At 35.8% G+C, this 20,732-nt stretch overlaps 2 protein-coding genes across 3 annotated transcripts; both read left to right on the forward strand.

Annotated features, from left to right (window-relative positions):
- Positions 1–77: 77 nt before the first annotated feature.
- Positions 78–15,287, forward strand: appl1 (adaptor protein, phosphotyrosine interaction, PH domain and leucine zipper containing 1). Of its 2 annotated transcripts, none has more exons than XM_051912854.1 (22): positions 78–270; positions 812–910; positions 2,094–2,153; positions 2,266–2,337; positions 2,423–2,510; positions 2,773–2,814; positions 2,916–2,974; positions 5,489–5,635; positions 5,742–5,824; positions 6,010–6,168; positions 6,244–6,432; positions 7,998–8,040; positions 8,294–8,350; positions 8,471–8,562; positions 9,587–9,763; positions 9,889–9,941; positions 10,215–10,389; positions 10,780–10,816; positions 10,924–11,070; positions 12,383–12,433; positions 12,557–12,646; positions 14,063–15,287. In XM_051912854.1, the coding sequence occupies exons 1-22, from the start codon at positions 217–219 to the stop codon at positions 14,210–14,212; spliced, it is 2,124 nt and encodes a 707-aa protein (XP_051768814.1). In that variant the 5' UTR covers positions 78–216; the 3' UTR covers positions 14,213–15,287. The 2 variants fall into 2 exon arrangements, with proteins under 2 accessions (XP_051768814.1, XP_051768816.1); XM_051912856.1 differs by having other exon boundaries at positions 9,892–9,941.
- A 2,071-nt stretch (positions 15,288–17,358) lies between these two features.
- On the forward strand, positions 17,359–20,732 carry hesx1 (HESX homeobox 1). The gene is made up of 4 exons (XM_051912803.1): positions 17,359–17,500; positions 19,099–19,271; positions 20,180–20,281; positions 20,470–20,732. The coding sequence occupies exons 1-4, from the start codon at positions 17,365–17,367 to the stop codon at positions 20,578–20,580; spliced, it is 522 nt and encodes a 173-aa protein (XP_051768763.1). The 5' UTR covers positions 17,359–17,364; the 3' UTR covers positions 20,581–20,732.

The following is a 20,732-nucleotide window of genomic DNA, read 5'->3' on the forward strand; positions in this document are numbered from 1 at the left end:
GTCACGAATGGCTTTTATTTCTTATAAACAAGCGCGGACGTCATCAAGTTATCAATAACGCCTCCGCCAATCGGCGAGCAGGAGGAGGCGGGACTTCCGCGTTTGTGGGCGGATCTGGGTGGGTGTTGATTTGTCAGGAATAAAGCGAAGATCAACATTATAACATTGTGACTTTTGTTTCTGAATAAACGGATAGATCGTTGAAAATCTGCAGTCATGCCTGGAATTGATAAATTACCGATAGAGGAAACTCTGGAGGACAGTCCGCAGGTAAATTATCATCATTTAGCTAACAGGCTAACAGAAATAAATAAACGGATAAGCATTAATAATAATAAACATCTGCTGCTCGTGCTTCTCGTCCTGTAAAGCAGAGCAGATCATGAGTTTGTTCCTCCTGACGGTTTGATCTGACTGATTCATGTCTGATTTTGAGCTGTTTAGCTCTTTGATGGGTGGTGGAATGATCAGTTCTTATAAAACACAGATTAATCAAAAATCATATCTCAAGTATATAAGAAAACTGCAATGAGAGTCTAAGCATTGCTTTACTAACATGATCAGTGCTGTAAATAGATATCAGATGGAAACTCATCATCAATAAGAGTGAATGGTCATGTTTACATTTATATTGCAATATTCTGCATCACTTTGGTGTGAAAACAGAGACTCACTGCTCTGTAATGTCACAACAGAACTTCAAAAACAAGCTCTGGGGTCTCTTCAATAAACAATACATGTTATGATAGTAACACCATATTGAAGTCATATCTGAACATTGTTGCTTATCATATTCCTGCTGTTTTTCCAGACTCGCTCTCTGCTCGGGGTGTTTGAAGAAGATACAGCAGCGATGTCCAGCTATTTCAGTCAGCTCTTCAAAGCCATGCAGAGAATCTATGACGCCCAGGTGACAACTGACTCCTTACACACGTTTACATTCAAATGAAATATTATATGATATATGCTCAAGAATATATTCACGTTAGAATAGTGTTTGATAACTTTAGTCTCAATGGATAAATCACACACAAGTTTAGAACATTTCCTTGTCATATTTCACCACAAAAACAAAGTAGAAGTCACATTTTGGATAAAGAACATTGGTTTTTAGTTATATATATATATATATATATATATATATACACACACACAGACACACACACACACACACACACACACATATATATATATATACACACACACACACACACTTTTATGTTAGATGCGATTAATCACAATTAATTTGACAGCAGTAATTATTAGTGCTGTCAAATCGATTAATCGTGATTAATCGCATGTAACAAAGGTTTATATATAATGTGTGTGTATATATATATATATATATATATATATATATATATATATATATACACACATTTACATGCATGCATACACACACACATAAATATATTTACAAACTTTTATTTTAGATGTGATTAATCACAATTTATTGATCTGACAGCACTAATTATTATCATTATTATTAATTATCCCTAATATTACACTAGATATAATAATGATAGTATTTTATTTTATTTCTACAATTTAAAATTATTTTATATATATATATATATATATATATATATATATAAAATAATAATTTAAATTTTATATATATATATATATTCATATTTTTTTATATTAACAGCAGTAATAATATTAATAATAATATACATATTCGTATTTATGCTAGATATAATAATGCTATTTGATGTTATTAATGATGTAACAATTAATTATTAGTAATTAATAATAATAGTAATTACTATAACAATACTATTATAATAATATTAATAATAATAGTAATTACTGTAAATTGTTTACACATGATTGTGTTTGCTTTTTCTAATGCTGACTTGACAAAAAAAAAGCAAACAAAACAAATTACTGTAATGCAATGAAAAACAAATCTTTAAAATAAGAATAATTGAGACTAATAAGAATGACCAAAAAAAAAAACGCTTGTCATGAAAATGTCAATGCAAAAAAAAAAAAAGAAAATTTAAAAATAAGCTTCATTTTTTTTCTTTTGGCTTTTGAAAAATGGTCCATATACATGTATTCATGAGCCTTGAATGGTTCTCTTTCAGAATGAACTGAGTGCTGCCACACATTTGACATCTAAATTACTGAAAGACTACGAGAAACAGGTGATTTCTGATCATTTTCTGCATTATATCTCATCTCTCTTATGTTCTTTGTCAATATATGGACTTGTGTTATAGTTCAGTAGTATTGTAACCTCATTCTGTTGATGTGCAGCGTTTTCCTCTGGGGGGCGACGATGAGGTCATGAGCTCCACTTTGCAGCAGTTTGCCAAAGTCATTGACGAGGTCCGAACGACATCACGCACTAATTAACATCCCGTGCAAGTATGATAAGTGAGATTTCACTCATAATTCTCTGTTTTTATTGCAGCTCAGCTCCTGTCACGCCGTTCTCTCCACTCAGCTCGCAGACGCCATGATGTTCCCCATCACACAGTTTAAAGAGAGAGACTTGAGAGGTATGAGACAGCAGGAATACTTGATTCTGACTGGTCTACAACTCTGTGGTCAAATCTTCTTTTATAATGACTCTAAACTGTATAATTGACTGCGACCATTTCCAGATATGCAATCTGTGTTTTGTATTTCATTCTACTCACATAAAAAGTAATTTACATCAAATCAATATTTCATGCCCATTTAGTCATTTAAATAGTTGTGTAATAAGCTGTACATTGTCTCTTGCATAACACATTTATTTTCCTCCATCTCGCCCTCTAGAAATTCTCATCCTGAAGGAAGTGTTTCAGATTGCAAGTGATGGTAAGCCCATTATATTATTGTTTTTTTCTACGTAATTGCTGCAGCATATGATAATGAAGCCATTATTTCTGCTTCATTATGTTGAACATATTTCATTTCAGATCACGATGCAGCAATAAACAGATACAGTCGTCTGTCTAAGCGAAAGGAAAATGAGAAGGTGTGGCATTTTGAAATTTTACAGTGTTGTATGATTGACAGCTGGTTAGTTTGCATGCGGCTCCACAGTCTTGATAAGAGTGTAACGTGTGTGTTTTTATTGCTGAATGTTCTGGCTGTCCTCATTTACTAAAACACACACTGAGAGCTGGCCTGACCACCGATAGATGAGCATCTGTTCCTCTGAGACAGTTGGTGGATACCTGAATGTCCTTGTCTAGGACGAGAAAAGAAGACAAATAACTCACTATTCAGTTTAAAGTGTCCTTATTATGTGATTTTAAAGGTTCTTAATTTTGTTTTAGAGTCTCTACAATAGATTTACATGCATCAAAGGTCAGAGAACACTTTCATTTTCTCATAATATAAATTTCTCAAAGAGTCTGAAAACTGTTCATAGATTGTCTCTCTAAACCCCGCCTTTCTGAGAGCCTATTCTGCCCTGATTGGTCAGACGGCCAGTCTGTCACCAAGCCCTCTTATTTTTCAACCACATGTCCTATAGAGACTTTTCACCATCCAATCAATTCCCAATTATTAGGGGGTCAAGCGTGTAGCTCTGAAACCCTATTGTAATTGTTAAAATTTCCAAGGATCAGCATTCTCCCCTAAAGGCCGGAACACACCAAGCCGACGGTAGGCCGTCGGGCAGTTTTTGTTCGTCGGCCGACTAAGTTTTCTCAGTGTGTTCCACACCGTCGGCTGAAGTTGGTCCTCATCGGCTTTTTTTTGGCCGATTCGAAATGTTGAATCGGCGTCGGAGCTCGTCGGTCCGTCGGGCCATCTGATCATTCTGATTGGCCGTCCAGCTACTGCCACCTGCTGGTATGGAAATGCATTTCATTTTGCACAGGCGCAGAATGACGTGCTACTTGGCCGTCGAGTGTCGGTTTGGTGTGTCAGGGCAACTTTGGACACAGACACTGCCGACGTGACCCAACTCGCAGTCTGCTTTCGTCGCCACTAGTTCGTCGGCATCGGCTTGGTATGTTCCGGCCTTAAAAGTGATCGGGCAGACCAAACCGTAAGTCGTAGAGACTTGAAACTTTGAGGGCTGGTAGTACTCACACCATCTACAACATCACCAAGGCTCGCCCCAATCGGCCAGACAGGGGCGCTACGGCGGTCAAAAGTACAAATGGCTCATTTCGTAACTCCTGCATGCATCAGATTTGCTCGTCATTTTGCTGAAATTTTCAGGTATTTTGGATTTTTAGAAAAACCTACTTTTGCGAACTAGTTCTAGGTTTTTCGCCCGATCGGAACCAAACCAGTGCAGCAAGATTCTCTGGAGTCTGATAGTCAATAATTATCAAAAAAGTTGAAATTCCTATTCGCCAAAACATTTGAAGTGGGTGGAGCCACTTTTACTAAAATGGCTATAACTCGTGAACGAAATGAGATATTTTCACCAAACTTGGCACACCTACGTAAGAGCTCATTCTGTGTTCGCGTGAAAAAGGAGCACCAAGTGACTGGCCACTTGGTGGTGCTATAACAGGAAAAACACATGAAAATGGCTATAACTACCTCACCTTTAGTCCGACTGACTTAAAAATTGGCATGCAGTGTCTTTGTCTGAGGTGCCTGAGGTGTCTGAGGTGCCATGTGGGCATTGACGTATCTCAAAACAACATGTCTGCCATCAGCCAATGAAGTTTGAGCAGCTATCGGACAAGGTTAACGGAGGCAGATCGGAACAAAACTCACTGGGCCTGTTTGACTCACGGCCCTAGAGGCCACTAGGGGACGCCTTCGCATTTTTCACGTGCTTGTGTATTGTGCAATCATGAAAAACGTGAAGACGCCCCCTGGTGGCCTCTAGGGTCAAACAGTGAGTCAAACAGGCCCAGTGAGTTTCGTTCCGATCTGCCTCCGTTAACCTTGTCTGATAGCTGCTCAAACTTCACACGCCCATGACATTCATACCACATGGTAGAACTGCTCATTCTGAACAACTTTATCTCTAGGACCGCCGCTGTCAATCGAATCGTTCCTTAAATATTCATAATTGTGTAAAAAAACTACTTTTACTAACTAGTCCTAGGTTTTTCGCCTGATCGGAACCAAACCAGTGCAGTACAATTCTTTGGACTCTCTTGGTCAATAATTATGACTTAGAGGCCTTTTTAAAAAAAAAAAAAAGAAAAAAAAAGTTTAACTTTACCCTTTGGGTAGCTATAACAGGGTCATTTAGAAAAGGGGCGTGGACAAGTGCTCACAAAAGCCTAAAAATCCTAAACAAAATCTTGGAGCTTCACGAAGGTAGGTGACCACATGCAGCATATGACTCTAAAGAAGCATGGCAACTTTTATGGAGACTGGACTACAGGTGGCGCTTTAACTGTTAAAAAGCTTTAAAAACCATATATTTCCTATGGTGAACTGCCTGTATTGGCATGTGCTTAAAGGCCTTAAAGCGCTTTAACCCTGATAATTGCTGCTCGCAGCTATATTTAAAATCATGTCCTGCACTACATGTAACTAACTTCTATTGTCCATGCGTCTACTGCAGGTGAAGAATGAAGTGATGGAGGACGTGTACACGTCCAGGAAAAAACAGCACGAGACCATAATGCACTACTTCGCATCACTCAACATGCTGCAGTACAAGAAGAAGATTGCGCTGTTGGAGCCGTTACTGGGATATATGCAGGCGCAGGTGTTCATTCAGCTTTTTAACACCAACTATAGTCCTCATTTTTAATTCATAACACCATCTGATAATATAGTCTTTTTAAAGCTCATTATTGTTTGCTTTTCATCAGATCAGTTTTTTCAAACTGGGATCAGAGAATCTGACGCAGCAATGGGAGGATTTTCTCACCAACATTGGAACCAGTGTGCAGAAGTGAGTTTAATTGATTGATAAAGATTGTTGATAAAGTGCTCTTTGCATGATATTAAGGAAACTACAAGAAATAAATGTGGTTTGTTTGCATATGTGTCATTTACAAATTTGAAAATAGTTCATTAATTACTGAATGATCATGTACTGTATTTGTGAGTCTGACTTTCTTCTCTTGGTGGTCATAGTGTTCGGAGGGAAATGGACAGTGATGCTGAAGCTATGGAGCAGACGATTCAAGACCTGAAAGAGGCCAGTGACCCGCTCTACATGCCCGACCCAGACCCGAACATGGTCCCTGTGAACCGCAACCTGACCCGCAAGGCCGGCTACCTCAACACTCGCAAGTAAGAGAACATCAACCGCCTACAATGTGCTTCAGTCGCCTGGGTTTATACTGATCTCTTGCTTCTACCCGGCAGTAAAACTGGCCTGGTGTCATCCAGCTGGGACCGGCAGTACTTCTTCACCCAGGGAGGAAACCTCATGAGCCAATCGCGTGGAGACGTAGCTGGAGGTCTCGTTATGGACATTGACAACTGCTCCGTCATGGCTGTGGACTGTGAGGACCGCCGATTCTGCTTTCAGATCACAGCGTTTGATGGAAAGAAGTAAGATTTTCAATGCCCAGATCTGTCTTGTACAGGTATTACAATATACTTTGTCTAGGTGCAGCTTTACTTGCTGCACCTTTCAGATAAAACTGCCTCTCAATGCCACTAAAAACTAGAGCTGCACGATTCTGGATAAATTGAGAATCACGATCTCTTTGTTCCAAATAGAGATCATGATTCTCCCACGATTCTGAATGGACAACTAAACAAAATAACATGTAATTTACTGGAGGTTCTGACAAAATGTTCATTGATGCAGTCTATTTAAAAAAAAATTGAATTAAATTGAAGGTTTTTTTAAAAATCGGTGTGAGTGAACGATTCAATGACTCACTCATAAAGACTTCACTTGTTCATTACTGGATGAGTCAGCATTTTTGAACAAATCTTTTGAATCAATGACTCAACGACAAATAAATAGACTTGTTGCCACCTACTGGTGTAATGATGTCATTGATACAATCTTTATTTGAAGCATCAAGTTACTTTCAAAAGGTGATTTACTCTATTTTGATCGCTACCGTAGACGTTAGTGTTTATATCTGAACTATAAACTTTTATCCCAGTACTTCTGTGATAATATGAATTATTGTAACAGAAATAATAATAGTGTGTGGTTGAAAAGACTGTTTATGAAGCTGTTTCATACCTAAACATGACAACTGCTCTCTATGGATCAGAACGCAGATCTGAATTAATTGAGTTTGCAATCTTTGAACGATTAATCGTGCAGCTCTACTAAAAACTACAGGAAGTGTGGTTGGTTGCAGAGTTATTATAGTTAACTGAAACTAAAATTAAAACCATAAAAAGACATTTTTTGTTGCTTAAAATAAAACAAATGTTCACTGAAATAAGATAAAATATATATAAAAAAAGTAAACTTATTTTATTTCAGCTAGTTTCCAAGGCACCGTTTCTCATTTTCATTTAGTTTAACGATGTACTGAAATAACTAAAACTGAAATAAAAATTAATAAAAACTACAAAGACATATTTAAAAAACCATAAACTTATAAAAATTACAAAAAAAACCTCAACAAAATTGCTAAAACTTCAACTAAAATTAAAATGAAAACTAATTAAAAATGTTAACAAAAACTATATTAGTATCTCAGGTTGTTTTACATGTCAATCTTGGCCAGAATAAACTGCAACGTAGATCAGATCTTTTGCTATCGAGTCAAATGTGTCTAACTTTGACTGATTTTTACAGTAATTTAACCTAAAATGTTTTTTGCAAATGCCTTTGGCTTGAAGTTGAGCCTAGTCATGGTCAGTTTTCACAGTGTTGCTCTTTGGCAGCCCTTATTGGTTCTTGAGAATCTAAAATTCCCTGAATGTTTTGGTGATTTTTGCTGGTTTTATGGCATTAGTCTAATGCTGAGAGATGTAAACACTGACTGTAGTGTTAAAGTGCTGCCAGAAAATTCCCAAGAGCTGATCCAGTTTAAACTTGATTGAATATTTATCAGGCGGGTAAATGGTCTGCCTTATCCTTTCTCAGGGCATGAGCCAGATATTGAGTCATTCTGAGTCACAGCTTTCTCTCTGTACCGCAGGGCGGCCATATTACAGGCGGAGAGCAGGAAAGACTGTGAGGAGGTGAGAAAACTGTGTTTTATTAAAGCTCACTTACATGGAGATCCTTTTTTGAAAGGCACATGCAGATATTAGGGTCAATTTCACCAAGAACAACACAAATTCAAAGAAATTATAATTAAACTAATATTCAAAAGTTTGGGGTCAGTTAACTTTTTTTTTTTAAAGAATTTAATACTTTTATTCATCAAGAACTCATTAAATTGATCAAAAGTGACAATTCGAAGTAATTCGAATGTTTTTTCTTTTATTTTAGTGGATTGCAACAATAAACAACATCTCTAAGAGGATATATCTCAGTGAAAACCCAGAGGTGAGTGTAGAGTTCAGATGTAGTCTTACTGTCGAGGTGAAAACCTAAACCTCTTCATACATAACTCGACAGCTTTAACGCAGTTTAAAGTCAGTTCTTGCTCATGTTTCTCTTTGGCAGGAAATCGCAGCGAGAGTGAATCAGTCGGCTCTGGAGGCTGTGACACCTTCTCCATCCTTTCAACAGCGACACGAGAGTTTCAGGCCGAGCATGTGAGTGACAACATCTCACCAGCGCTTAATATTGCATAATTTCATTATTAATTTTGTCCATAATAGTTAATAATCTTGAATGAACAGTAAGTGTGGATACTACATTACTGGTAATACACGACCAGGCAAATGTTTGTAGTAATTAAGATATTTTCTTTTAATATATTTTGAAAGAAGTCTCTTCTGCTCACCATCGCTGAATTTATTTGATCAAAAATACAGTAAAAATTTTGAAATATCATTACAATTTATAATAACTGTTTTCTCTGTTTCTAATTTATTCCTGTGATCAAAGCTGAATTTTCAGCGTCATTACTCCAGTCTTCAGTGTCACATGATCCTTCAGAAATCATTCTAATATGCTGATTTGCTGCTCAAGAAACATTTCTGATTATTATCAATGTTGAAAATAATTTTTATGCTTCATATTTTTGTGGAAACCATGATATATTTTTTTCTCAGGATTATATGATGAATAGAAAGTTCAAAAGAACAGCATTTATTTGAACTAGAAATCATTATTAATGTTTTGTCACTTTACAAGATCAATTTAATGTGTCCTTGCTGAATAAAACTATTAATTATTTTTGGGGGGGGGAAATCTTTTGAATTGTGGTGTATCACAGTTTCCACAAAAATATTAAGCAGTTTTCAACAATGAAAATAAAAAATGCTTTTTGTGCAAAAAAAATCAGTATATTAGAATGATTTCTGAAGGATCATGTGACACTGAAAAAATTTTAACATACAGTATATTCAAATAGAAAACAGTTCTTTTAAATTGTAACATTTGTTTATCACAATACTGTTTTTTTTTTATCAAATAAATGCAGCCTTGGTGACACATTTACAAACATAAAAAAAAAAAAATCTTTCTTTATTAATTATTCCAAACATTTGACAGGTTTTGTAATAAATACATTTCAGCTCAACACATGACTTCCCATATCAGAGAAACAGATTTTGTGCTTGTAAATAATTCCATGTTTTCTTTCTCAAATCATTCGTCGTCTTTCCCCTGCAGGCAAGGTCGAGCCAAAGCGGCCCGGTCAGGCAGTCAGTGCTCCGTGGGCTCCGAGTCTCCGGCACTGTCGTCTCTGTCTCTGGATTCGCTGGTGGCTCCGGACACGCCCATTCAGTTTGACATCATCTCACCCGTCAGCGAGGAGCACACGAGTCAGGCTAAGAGCGGCCAGGGCAGGTCTGTGCTTATGCTTATGAATGTATCAAAGTTAATAAATAAAGAGGATTTATTTACTCTTGATTGCTATTAGGGAATTATTAAGCACGTAAAGCAATAGTTTGTGTTTTTCCCTTTGCTGAAAGAAGGACCAATCCATTCGGGGAATCTGGAGGGCCACAATCTGAAGAAAGTGAAGGTACGTTTATAAAATATGTATACACCACTGTTCAAAAAAAAATTTTTTTTTGTTTTTAATTTGGAAAAAAAATGTATACTTTTATTCATCAAGAATAAAATTAATATTATTTTCTCCACCCATTTGGCTCTGGTTGCATCAGCAGAAAAGCAGAGAAAGTTATTGCATTTTGATGCAAGATTATAAAATCGTGCACAACAAGACCAGAGACTTTTATTAATAAAATGCATTTTGATTTCATGAAGTCAGACTGAATCTCTCGTGTTGTTTCAGACTCGATCCTGCACCAGCTTTTCATCGTTCGGTTCTTGGGCTCCATGGAGGTGAAGGCCACAGAGAGCTCTGATGTCATCTATGAGACCATGAGACAGATCCTGGCAGCCCGAGCCATCCACAACATCTTCAGGATGACCGAGTCTCATCTGCTCGTCACATGCGAATGCTTGAAGTGAGTTGATATTGTCACAGCTGTGTTAAACTGATCCTGGATCAGGGCTCTGCTGCTTGTCCTAATCCAAGTCATTAAAAAGGGCCAGTGAATATGTCAAGCATTTTAAATTCATATGAGCAAACGCCACTCAAAAAACATGAACATCTAGTTTTAGGGTGTGTCTTCATACTTTTCAGGTTTGGTTTGATTAAAACAAACAGCGTGAACAGAATGACAGTGTGAACACTAAGCGAACCACGACTAAATGTGTCTTTTTTTTTTTTTTTTTGGTCCGGACCAAAAGAACCAATAGAACCGAACTAGAACACACCCCTTAATCATGTATTTTCAGAGACTTCGGTCTAGGTTTACTTGTCTTTTTCATAAAGTTGCGTTTGTTTATTTCAGGCTGATTGACCCACAGACGCAAGTCACAAGACTACGGGTATGTCTTTAATCAATTACTCAACAGTTTTGTTCACTGCTCATATTGGGTGTTTAAAGCGAATCCTGTGCTGTTCTGAAGTCAGTATTTGTTCTGTCATTCCTCAGTTCTCTCTCTCCAGCGTTGTGCTGTGTGCGTCACATCAGGAGAACAAGCGCTTGTTTGGTTTTGTGCTGCAGACGGCAGGAGGACGAGTGGATGGACGGCCTGTTACTGTCTGCTACGTCTTTGAGTCAAACAATGATGGAGAGAAGGTACACACACACACACACATATATATTATATATATATTTTAGGGGTGTAACGGTACATGTATTCGTCTCGAACTGCATGGTACCGACGTCACGGTTCGGTGCATGCAATCAGATGACGAATACAGTCAGTCACAGGCGATCCATGTTCCAATCCAGAAGGGGGCGCTATTAAAGTAGAAAAAAGGAACAATTATATATATGAGCAATATCACGAGTAGCCGTGTGATATTGCGTTTATACAACAGTCCGATGACACGAGTGTCCGCTGAGGAAAGCGATCTTTGTATTTGTCCTTTTTACAGTTAAGGGAATTTTCCATACCAGCACTAAAACAACTTCCTTTGTTTACAAATGTCCCTTTCAATTTAAAAGTCTCTCATTACTGACTCATTCACTTGTGAAGTTTGCCGCCATCTAATGGCGTAGTAATGTAACTTTCACTCAATCCATATTATGCACTAATGGACCCTTTCTCAATACCAAGTACAACATATTATTAATATACAATAATATTTATTGAACAACAATATTTAAATAGACATTATAAATGACAATAGGAAATAAACACAATTGTACAATTCAGTCAAATGTACAAAAGCAGTGCTCTAAAGGATGTAAGTTAAATACAGCCTTAATATTAAATTATCAAATTTAACATAGCCCAATTCGATTTGCTCAAAATGTACCCAAAATTAATTATATCTCATGTTTAACCACTATAAGAGCCAGTGGCAAATACCCGAAGCACTGGCACGAGATGAAGCTGTTCTCGGCGGGTACACGTGCACTGAACGGCCGCTGACGGCCTGGAGCTCGCATCTCCAAAAACATCTAAACAAATTGTAAAATAGGCGCTATGATTAAATATGAGTCACATATTTCAGGTCTAAACAACTACATTCTCACCTTAAAAACTATTAAAACTACAGTTCGTGGTACAACAAGTGTAGTATTCTCAAAAATGACGGTGGATTTGCTCGGCCGCCATGACAGTCGCTTCAAGCGGAGTAATACAAACGGTGATAATTGTCTCATAACGTTTGCTGTTATCAGTAGAAAATCGCACGGCTCTCAGCCAATCAGATTCAAGAACTTTTGTATAAATATATATATAAATAAATATATATATTTATAAATGTATATAAATATAAAATAAATAAATTATATAATATATATATATATATGTAATCTTTCCTTTTTTCTCCATGTGCATATATACCTGATTTAAAAAAAATATCACTTTAGAATCCTGGATGTTTTTGAGCTCTTTTTAATCTCATTTTTGTTATTTTGATGTTCTTGAATACTTTAGATCTGTGACAGTGTAGGACTGGCAAAACAGATCGCCCTCCACTCCGAGATGGTGAGAAACATCTACATTTATTTGATTTCAAATGGCTTTTCACAGAAATGCATGTTGGGTAAAATGAAATTGATAATGCTGATTATTCTTGAGAATATGCATGTATTTTACTTTTCTTGACAGGACCGCAAAGCCTCACAGAAACAGAGAGAGCTGGACAAAGCCAAGGAGAAACAACAGGAAGAACTCCATAAACAAAAACAGATAGAGAAGGTAACAGACGGCACATCCCTTGATTCTCATGAAACAAGTTCTCTTCTGCTCACCAAGGCTGCATTTATTTGAATAAAAAATGTGAAAAATTATTACAATGTAAAATAGTTGTTTTCTATGTGAATATATGTTAAACTGTAATTTATTCCTGTGATCAAAGCTGAATTTTCAGCATCATTACTCCAGTCTTCAGTGTCACATGATCCTTCAAAAATCATTCTGATATGATGATTTGCTGCTCGACAAACATGTATCACTATTATCAATGTTGAAAACAGCTTAATATTTTTGTGGAAAACGTGATACATTTTGCTTTTCGTGATTCTTTGATGAATAGAAAGTTCAATAGAACAGCATTTATTTCAAATAGAAATCATTTGTAACACTATAAATGTCTTTACTGTCACTTTTGATCAATTTAAAGGGTTAGTTCACCCAAAAATGAAAATTCTGTCATTACTCATCCTCATGTCGTTCCACACCCATAAGACCTTCGTTCATCTTCAGAACACAAATTAAGATTTTTTTTTGATAAAATCCGATGGCTCAGTGAGGCCTCCATTGACAGCAAGACAATTAACACTGTCAGATGCCCAGAAAGCTACTAAAGACATATTTAAAACAGTTCATGTGACTGCAGTGGTTCAACCTTAATGTTATGAAGTGACGAGAATACTTTTTGTGCGGCAAAAAAACAAAATAACGACTTTATTCAACAATATCTAGTGATGGGTGATTTTTAAAACACTGCTTCATGAAGCTTCCATGCTTTACGAATCTTTTGTTTCGATTCAGTGGTTCGGAGCGTGTATCAAACTGCAAAGTCCAGTGGTGAACCACTGAAAATTTGTAACACTTATGATGTAACGAAGCCTCGTTTACTGAAATCACGTGACTTTGACAGTTTGATACACGCTCTGAACCACTGATTCAAAACAAAAGATTCGTAAAGCTTCGAAGCTTCATGAAGCAGTGTTTTGAAATCGCTCATCACTAGATATTGTTGAATAAAGTCGTTATTTTGTTTTTTTGCCGCACAAAAAGTATTTTTGTCGCTTCATAACATTAAGGTTGAACCACTGTAGTCACATGAACTGTTTTAAATATGTCTTTAGTAGCTTTCTGGGCATCTGACAGTGTCAATTATCTTGCTCTCAATGCAGGCCTCACTGAGCCATTGGATTTTATCAAAAATATCTTAATTTGTGTTCTGAAGATGAACGAAGGTCTTACGGGTGTGGAACAACATGAGGGTGAGTAATTAATGACAGAAATTTTCATTTTTCGGTGAATTAACCCTTTAATGTGTGCTTGCTGAACAAAAGTATTCATTTCTTTCAAAAAAAAAAAAAAAAAAATCTTCTTGAACTTTTGAACACATTTCATAATTATTAACTGTGTTCTCCAAACCTTCAGGATCTTGAGGAACAAAGCCGTTTGATAGCCGCCTCTAGCCGACCCAACCAACCAGCTGCTGATGGACAGATCTTGGTCCTTAGCAACAGCCAATCAGAGGACAGCGATGTAGGAGATGAGGGGCAGAAAAAAGGTGAATCAGAGGCCTGATAAGAACCGTTCTGCATATATCACTTCCTGTTCTTCAAGGGTTCTCCAGAGTGGCCTGCAGGAACAATGATTTAATATCAAACTGCAGAATATTATAATTTTAAAAATGTGGACACTTTGGGGAAAAAACCTCTCAAAAGTTGTTATTTGTATTTTTTACCATATCCGTTATCGAACTGCATTTGCTTTTAGAGGGTTTTATATATGCGTGTGTATAAATGAATCCACTACCATGACAAACTACAACCTAACGAGACGTAAGGTGACATTTGATCCTTTATTTTGATGAAGTTGCACGTGTGAATAACAGATGTGTAAAACTGTATGTTGGGCTTTTCTGTTCTCACTGATAATGTTGTAAGGCTGCATCTGTTTCCGTTCATTTCATTTACGGTGGCAGAATTTCACAAAACTTGTCAAGATCATGATGTATTATTTGTAATTGTCAATCTCAGTTGTCCTAAAATAGGCTTAATTTTCTTTATGCCAAAATTTTGACAGGTTCACAATGATTTGATGAGGTTATGTTTTGTTATCGCAATTAATACGGTAATTCAGTTCTGATTTCTGATCACTCAGTGTTTCTATGTGAACATTAAGAAATCGTGCGATCAAATGGCGCTAGACTTGAGGTGTATTTTATTTTTTTTGTATAACAGATATATTGCATAAGTGTTTTATTGGCCCAATATACTGAAATCTGCAGCTCGAGCAAAAGACTTGTGGGTAAAATCAAACGGTGATGGAATTGCAAACTGAAATGTTTATAATTTTTGCTTTGCTCCTAAATTCTGAAGTAGTGGAAGTTGCACAGAACGCTACTGAATTAAATATTGTGTCATTCATTGATTTGGTTTATTTGACAATTTGCTGTAAGTAATAAACGGTCTTTATGATTCATAAAAACGCACTTTTTTAATATGTTTACTGAGTATAAAGCGTTTGCTCCATTCAATTTGTCAATGATTGTTTCTAACCTTTAAAGAACTGTTTGTGTCTAAATGTCTTTCTACAAAATCATGGATTTATGGGGTACAATGAAGATTGGTATTAAAATCTGTTTTGAATAAGCTGATCCTGACTGGTCAGAATCTTTTTTTTTTTCCATTACTCTAGTTATGATTTTTTTTAATGGATTTTTAAACTTCTTCAAAGGAATTATTGTTGTTGAACACAGCTACAAAAAAACAAGCAGCATACATTGAAAAGAAGGAGGAGGAAATCCATATATATATATTTCAAGTAATTTAGAGAGCTTTAAAGGACTCATTTGCTTTAAAGATTGAAATATTTTTTTTTTCTTCACAAAACGTAACGTCTATATTTGTGTAAATAAAACTGAACCATGATCAAAATATTAATACAGAAAAAAAATTCAAAACTTAATATTTAAAAGCATTTTTAAGGGATGTTTTAGGTCTGTTTTTTTGTATTTAAAAACAGTTTGAAAACAGTTGTGCTGCTTCGTATTTTTGTAGAAACTGATTTTTTTTTTTTTTTTCAGGATACTTTAATGACTAGAAAGTTCAAAAGAACAGCATTTTCAGAAATGTATTTAATGCATTTATTTAATGTGCCTTTGCTAAATTAATTTCTTTTTCTTTTTTGAATGACAGTGTATCATGACTTCTGCAAAAAAAAAAAGTCTTCAGTGTCACATGATCCTTCAGAAATCATTCTAAGATCATTTCTTATTATTATCAATGTTGAAAATGATGTTTTTGCAGATTTTTTTTTAATTTTGTGCAGTTTGGCCATATTTTTTTGCAGATTTGCTTTTTTTTTTTTTTTTTGTGGAAATCATGATACACTGCCATTCAAAAGTTTGGGTTAAGTAAAGATTTAAAAAAATAAATAAAGAAAGAAAGAAAGAAAGAAATGAAAAAAAAAATACTTTAATTCAAAGGCACAATAAATAAATGCTTAAGTGCATTAAATAAATTTCTGAAAAGAAATGCTGTTCTTTTGAACTTTCTAGTCATCAAAGAATCTTGAAAAAAAAATCAGTTTCCACAAAAACATGAAGCAGCACAACTATTTTCAACATTGTTAATCAGAAGTGTCTAAGAATAAATGGAAACACTTTACATTAAGGTTTCATTAGTTAACATGAACTAAGAATGAACAATACTTTTTCTTGTAAACTAACATGAACATTTTTTATTTACAAAGGTTAATAAATGCTGCAAAAACATATATTGCTCATTGTTATTTTATGTTAACAAAAGAGACCTTATTGTAAAATGTTACTGAATAAATATTATCTAACCCTAAGGATTTAAAAACAACCTCAATACGAGTTCCATAAAACTCTCCAAAGTTGTGCAAGCAACTGGATTATCTCTGTAAAATAAAGCGTTAATTGCTTGTATTGTTGGTTAGGTGATCTTATTTTCATTTCTAATTGGACTTCATTTAGTTTGCATTTAAACAAGTCTAATTGGTCATTTCTTTGCAAAACAATGGATCCACAGGGGCTGCGCTTGTGTCCCCGGTGCTCTCCAAGAGGCCAAGACAAATAAACAAGCAAGTCATTTATTAAAAGCAGCCAAGCAACCAAAAGAGATCAATTCAGCATTGAATGAGACAATTATTACATGCTGCTTCCAGCAAATTGCCAGGCAGCCATTGTGCTTTTGTGATCCGGAGCATCTTTCTCCATGCATGTCAAGAGAGAATGGGAATATTCAGCAGGATTAGTTTAAACAGCATTAGGCTTTATTATTATTTTAAACTCGTGTGGTAGAAAATAAAGTAAATAAGATTAGGCACTAGTTGACTGCTTTCTCATAATGCTGGAGATGCAGCAGAAGGAAACGAGAAGAAGATAAATCCTGGGAATGGGGCCTAATTTTCTACCTGGTGAGTAAAAAGAATGGCACATCAGCCGTGTTTTGTCCCGTTCAATAGCAGCTTTAAGGGATTCAGTGTCTCTAGAAGATAACAGGTTGCTGCTTCAGGTTGGAACGCCTCATTTGGACCCTGAATTACCTGCAGTCCAGGGGCCCCACGGTGAGGGCCGGCGATTCACATGTAAAACACTCTGTCTCGGGCTTTAATTGGAGGCTATACACGAGAGAGGAGCTATAAAGACCAACCTCAAGCTTTCAGATCACACCAGTGAAGGTCCAGTCGGAGAAGAAGAGCATCAGATGGCGTCTCTCACAGTCAGCGCGCATCAGAACAGCCCGATGAACAGACAGTCCGCGTTCACCATAGACAGCATCCTGGGACTGAACAGACCGGATCAGAGAACAGCGCTGTCAGCACCTTACCGACCCTGGACAGGTAAAACAACATGCCCTATATGCACAAATATGTTTTTGGTGTTTGTTTTTAATATATTTTAAAAATGTGTATACAAAATAGACATCAGGAAAATTTGCATTGCATTTACATTCATTCATTTAGCAGATGCTTTTATCCAAAGCTACAAATGAGGAGTCTACATCAAGCATTCTGTATCTGCTTTTAAAATATAGCTAAATATAGCTATTATTTTCAAATATAACTCTGAATAATTTTAAGTAGGCCTACTTCCTGGTGACTATTTTTGTGTATTTTAAAGTAAAACTGTAAGAAGGTACAATTTTATTAACAATACTGGGAATAATTTATGTTAATGTTACTTTTAAAAAAATAAACCTATTAATTAATATTAGGAATAACAATAAACAAGGCGCATATATATAAGTTTTACTACAAAAACATTGACCGATGACTCGGTTCACTGAGAGACCCGTTCGAATGAACCGATTCACTTAAACGAATCGCACTTAGTATTCAACAATATTATTTACATTTATTCATTTACAATAAGCATTCCATCTCTGGTTTCAAAATAAACTAATATTTATTTTCAAATATAACTGAATAATTTTAAGTAGACCTAATCTATTTTCCTGGTGACTATTTTTGTATATTAAAAAAAAAAAACAATAACATTGTTTATTGATGTAAACATTGTCGTAAAAATAAATTTAATTTTTAGGAGTAAAACTGTAAGAAGGTACAATTTTATTAACAATTTTGGGAATAATTCATTCATGTTAATGTTACTTTAAAAAAAATAAAACCCTCTTCATATGTCCGGGTTTCTCGAAGCGGAAGTCGTCATAGCTGGGTAAAGTTCTATGGCGGTGAATGAGAGAATACATTAAATATATTTTTTTGTGTACCCATTTTTTCAAATAGCAAAACAAAAACTCAACAACAGTGTTTTCGCAACTTTCAAAAAGAGTAAAAAAAAATAGAGGGAGATTGATAACGGCAGTCAGAAGAGAGAAAGATGTCAACTTTACCGTCACTCCCACAGCTTCTCCCTCACAGCAGTGTTAACTAGTTTTTTGTAATTTGATGAAAAGGTAATACAATACTAAGTATAGTGTTAAATATGTACATACATTTTTTAAAAAATTGAAAATATAAAAAACTTTGCAAGATTTACGATGCTAATGACCGTTAAAACGCGTCATCACAGTCCGTGAAAAAGGCGCGACCCTCGATGACTCGGTTCACTGAACCGCTTCTCTGAGCGACCCGTTCGAATAAACCGATTCACTTAAACGAATCGCACTTAATATTCAACAATATTATTAATTTGACTGATGAGAACTGAACTGAGCTTCACTGTTTTCTTCAGAACTGTTTTTATAGATTAAATGAACTAATTTAATAACTGATGATCTTTACAACGGAACTGTCTTCAGCTGAACAATGACACTATGCTCTTTCGAAATGAACTCTGTTTGCATAATTGAATCACTGTTAAAGCTGCATTGAAACAACCTGTATCGTATAAAGCGCTGTAGAAAGTAAAGAGGGACTTGACTTCCCAGCGATAGAGCGCGCGAACTGATGGAGTTAATGTCTTTTATTTACTTCAGACGTGAAACCAGCATGCCAGAATCGTCGCGTGGTGACAGACAGTGAAGCTTCAGTGGATGTGAGAGTGAATGAAGATGGTAAATCTGACAGTAAATCACCAGCAGACTCGTACAGGAGAACACTGAACTGGTATATCGGGCGCAGGCCGCGGACGGCGTTCTCTAGCGTTCAGGTAACCGCTGCTGATCTGCGCATGCGCCAGAGTTGCAAACAGAATCACAGCATTCATTGCTTGAAGGTTTAAAGGGTTAGTTCACCCAAAAATGAAAATAACGTAATTTATTACTCACCCTCATGTCGTTCTACAGCCGTAAGACCTTTGTTCATCTTCCGAACACAAATTAAGATATTTTTGATGAAATCCGATGGCTCAGTGAGGCCTCTATTGAGAGCAAAGCCATTCAAACTCTCAAGGTCCATAAAGGTATTAAAAACATATTCGAAACAGTTCTTGTGAGTTCAGTGGTTCTATCTTAATATTATAACGCGACAAGAATACTTTTTGAGTGCCAAAATAACGACTTTTCAACAATATCTAAATGGGCCGATTTCAAAACACTGCTTCAGAGTTTTACGAATCGAATCAGTGAATCGGAGCGCCAAAGTCACGTGATTGCAGCAGTTTAGCCGTTTGATAGGAGATCCGAATCACTAATTCGAAACAAAAGATTCATAAAGCTCAGAAGCTTCATGAAGCAGTGTTTTGAAATCGGCCCATATAGATATTGTTGAAAAGTTGTTATTTTGGGTTTTTTTTTGGCGCACAAAAAGTATTCTTATCGCTTTATAATATTAAGATAGAACCACTGAACTCACATGAACTGTTTTGAATAAGTTTTAATGGACCTTGCGAGTTTGAATGGCTTTGCTCTCTATAGATTTCATCCATCGGATTTCATCAAAAATATCTTAATTTGTGTTCGGAAGATGAACGAAGGTCTTACGGGTGTAGAACGACATGAAGGTGAGTAATAAATGACATTCTTTTCATTTTTGGGTAAACTAACCCTTTAATACACTAAAGAATAAACTGTGTTTTCACCTGTAGTTTTATATTAATGATGTGTTTTCTATGTCCAGATCAAGATATTGGAGAGTGTGTTTCAAGTGAACTCATACCCGGGCATCGATATACGTGAAGAACTTGCTAAGAAACTTCATCTAGATGAGGACAGAATTCAGGTAACGACTGATCTGTTCATTCTTGATCTATTAATCTGTGCATCATTTGCTTTGATATTTATAGATATTGTAAATAACCAAGATTTGTTTTAGGATATTAGGACTTGTTAAGATACTAAACTGACACACTTGATCCTCCACAGTTTGAACAGAGATGTTTGACTGATGTTTTTATGTCTGTCTCTTAGATTTGGTTCCAGAACAGAAGAGCAAAGCTGAAGCGCTCACACAGAGAGTCTCAGTTTCTCATGGTGAAAAATGTCCTTAATGATTTACAAACCAGCAGAGAAGAACGCTGACTGTCACATTTTATCATATTATTTCTATCTCTCTGCCTCTGTTGCGATATTGTAATTTATTATATGTCTTTACCACTTATGTAATTAATAATTATCTCTCACTATGTTTTAAATGCTAAATGTGTGTGTTTACTGAAAATATAAAATAATAA

Source organism: Ctenopharyngodon idella, chromosome 11, assembly GCF_019924925.1.
Source record: "Ctenopharyngodon idella isolate HZGC_01 chromosome 11, HZGC01, whole genome shotgun sequence".
In the NCBI taxonomy this organism is placed as follows: Eukaryota; Metazoa; Chordata; class Actinopteri; order Cypriniformes; family Xenocyprididae; genus Ctenopharyngodon; species Ctenopharyngodon idella.

Coding starts and splice junctions, on each gene's coding strand:
- hesx1 (XM_051912803.1), top strand. CDS start 17,365: ATGGCGTCTCTCACAGTCAGCGCGCATCAGAACAGCCCGATGAACAGA. Junction 17,501..19,098: donor ACCTTACCGACCCTGGACAG/GTAAAACAACAT, acceptor TATTTACTTCAG/ACGTGAAACCAGCATGCCAG. Junction 20,282..20,469: donor TAGATGAGGACAGAATTCAG/GTAACGACTGAT, acceptor TCTGTCTCTTAG/ATTTGGTTCCAGAACAGAAG.
- appl1 (XM_051912854.1), top strand. CDS start 217: ATGCCTGGAATTGATAAATTACCGATAGAGGAAACTCTGGAGGACAGT. Junction 6,433..7,997: donor ACAGCGTTTGATGGAAAGAA/GTAAGATTTTCA, acceptor TCTGTACCGCAG/GGCGGCCATATTACAGGCGG. Junction 8,563..9,586: donor GAGAGTTTCAGGCCGAGCAT/GTGAGTGACAAC, acceptor TTTCCCCTGCAG/GCAAGGTCGAGCCAAAGCGG.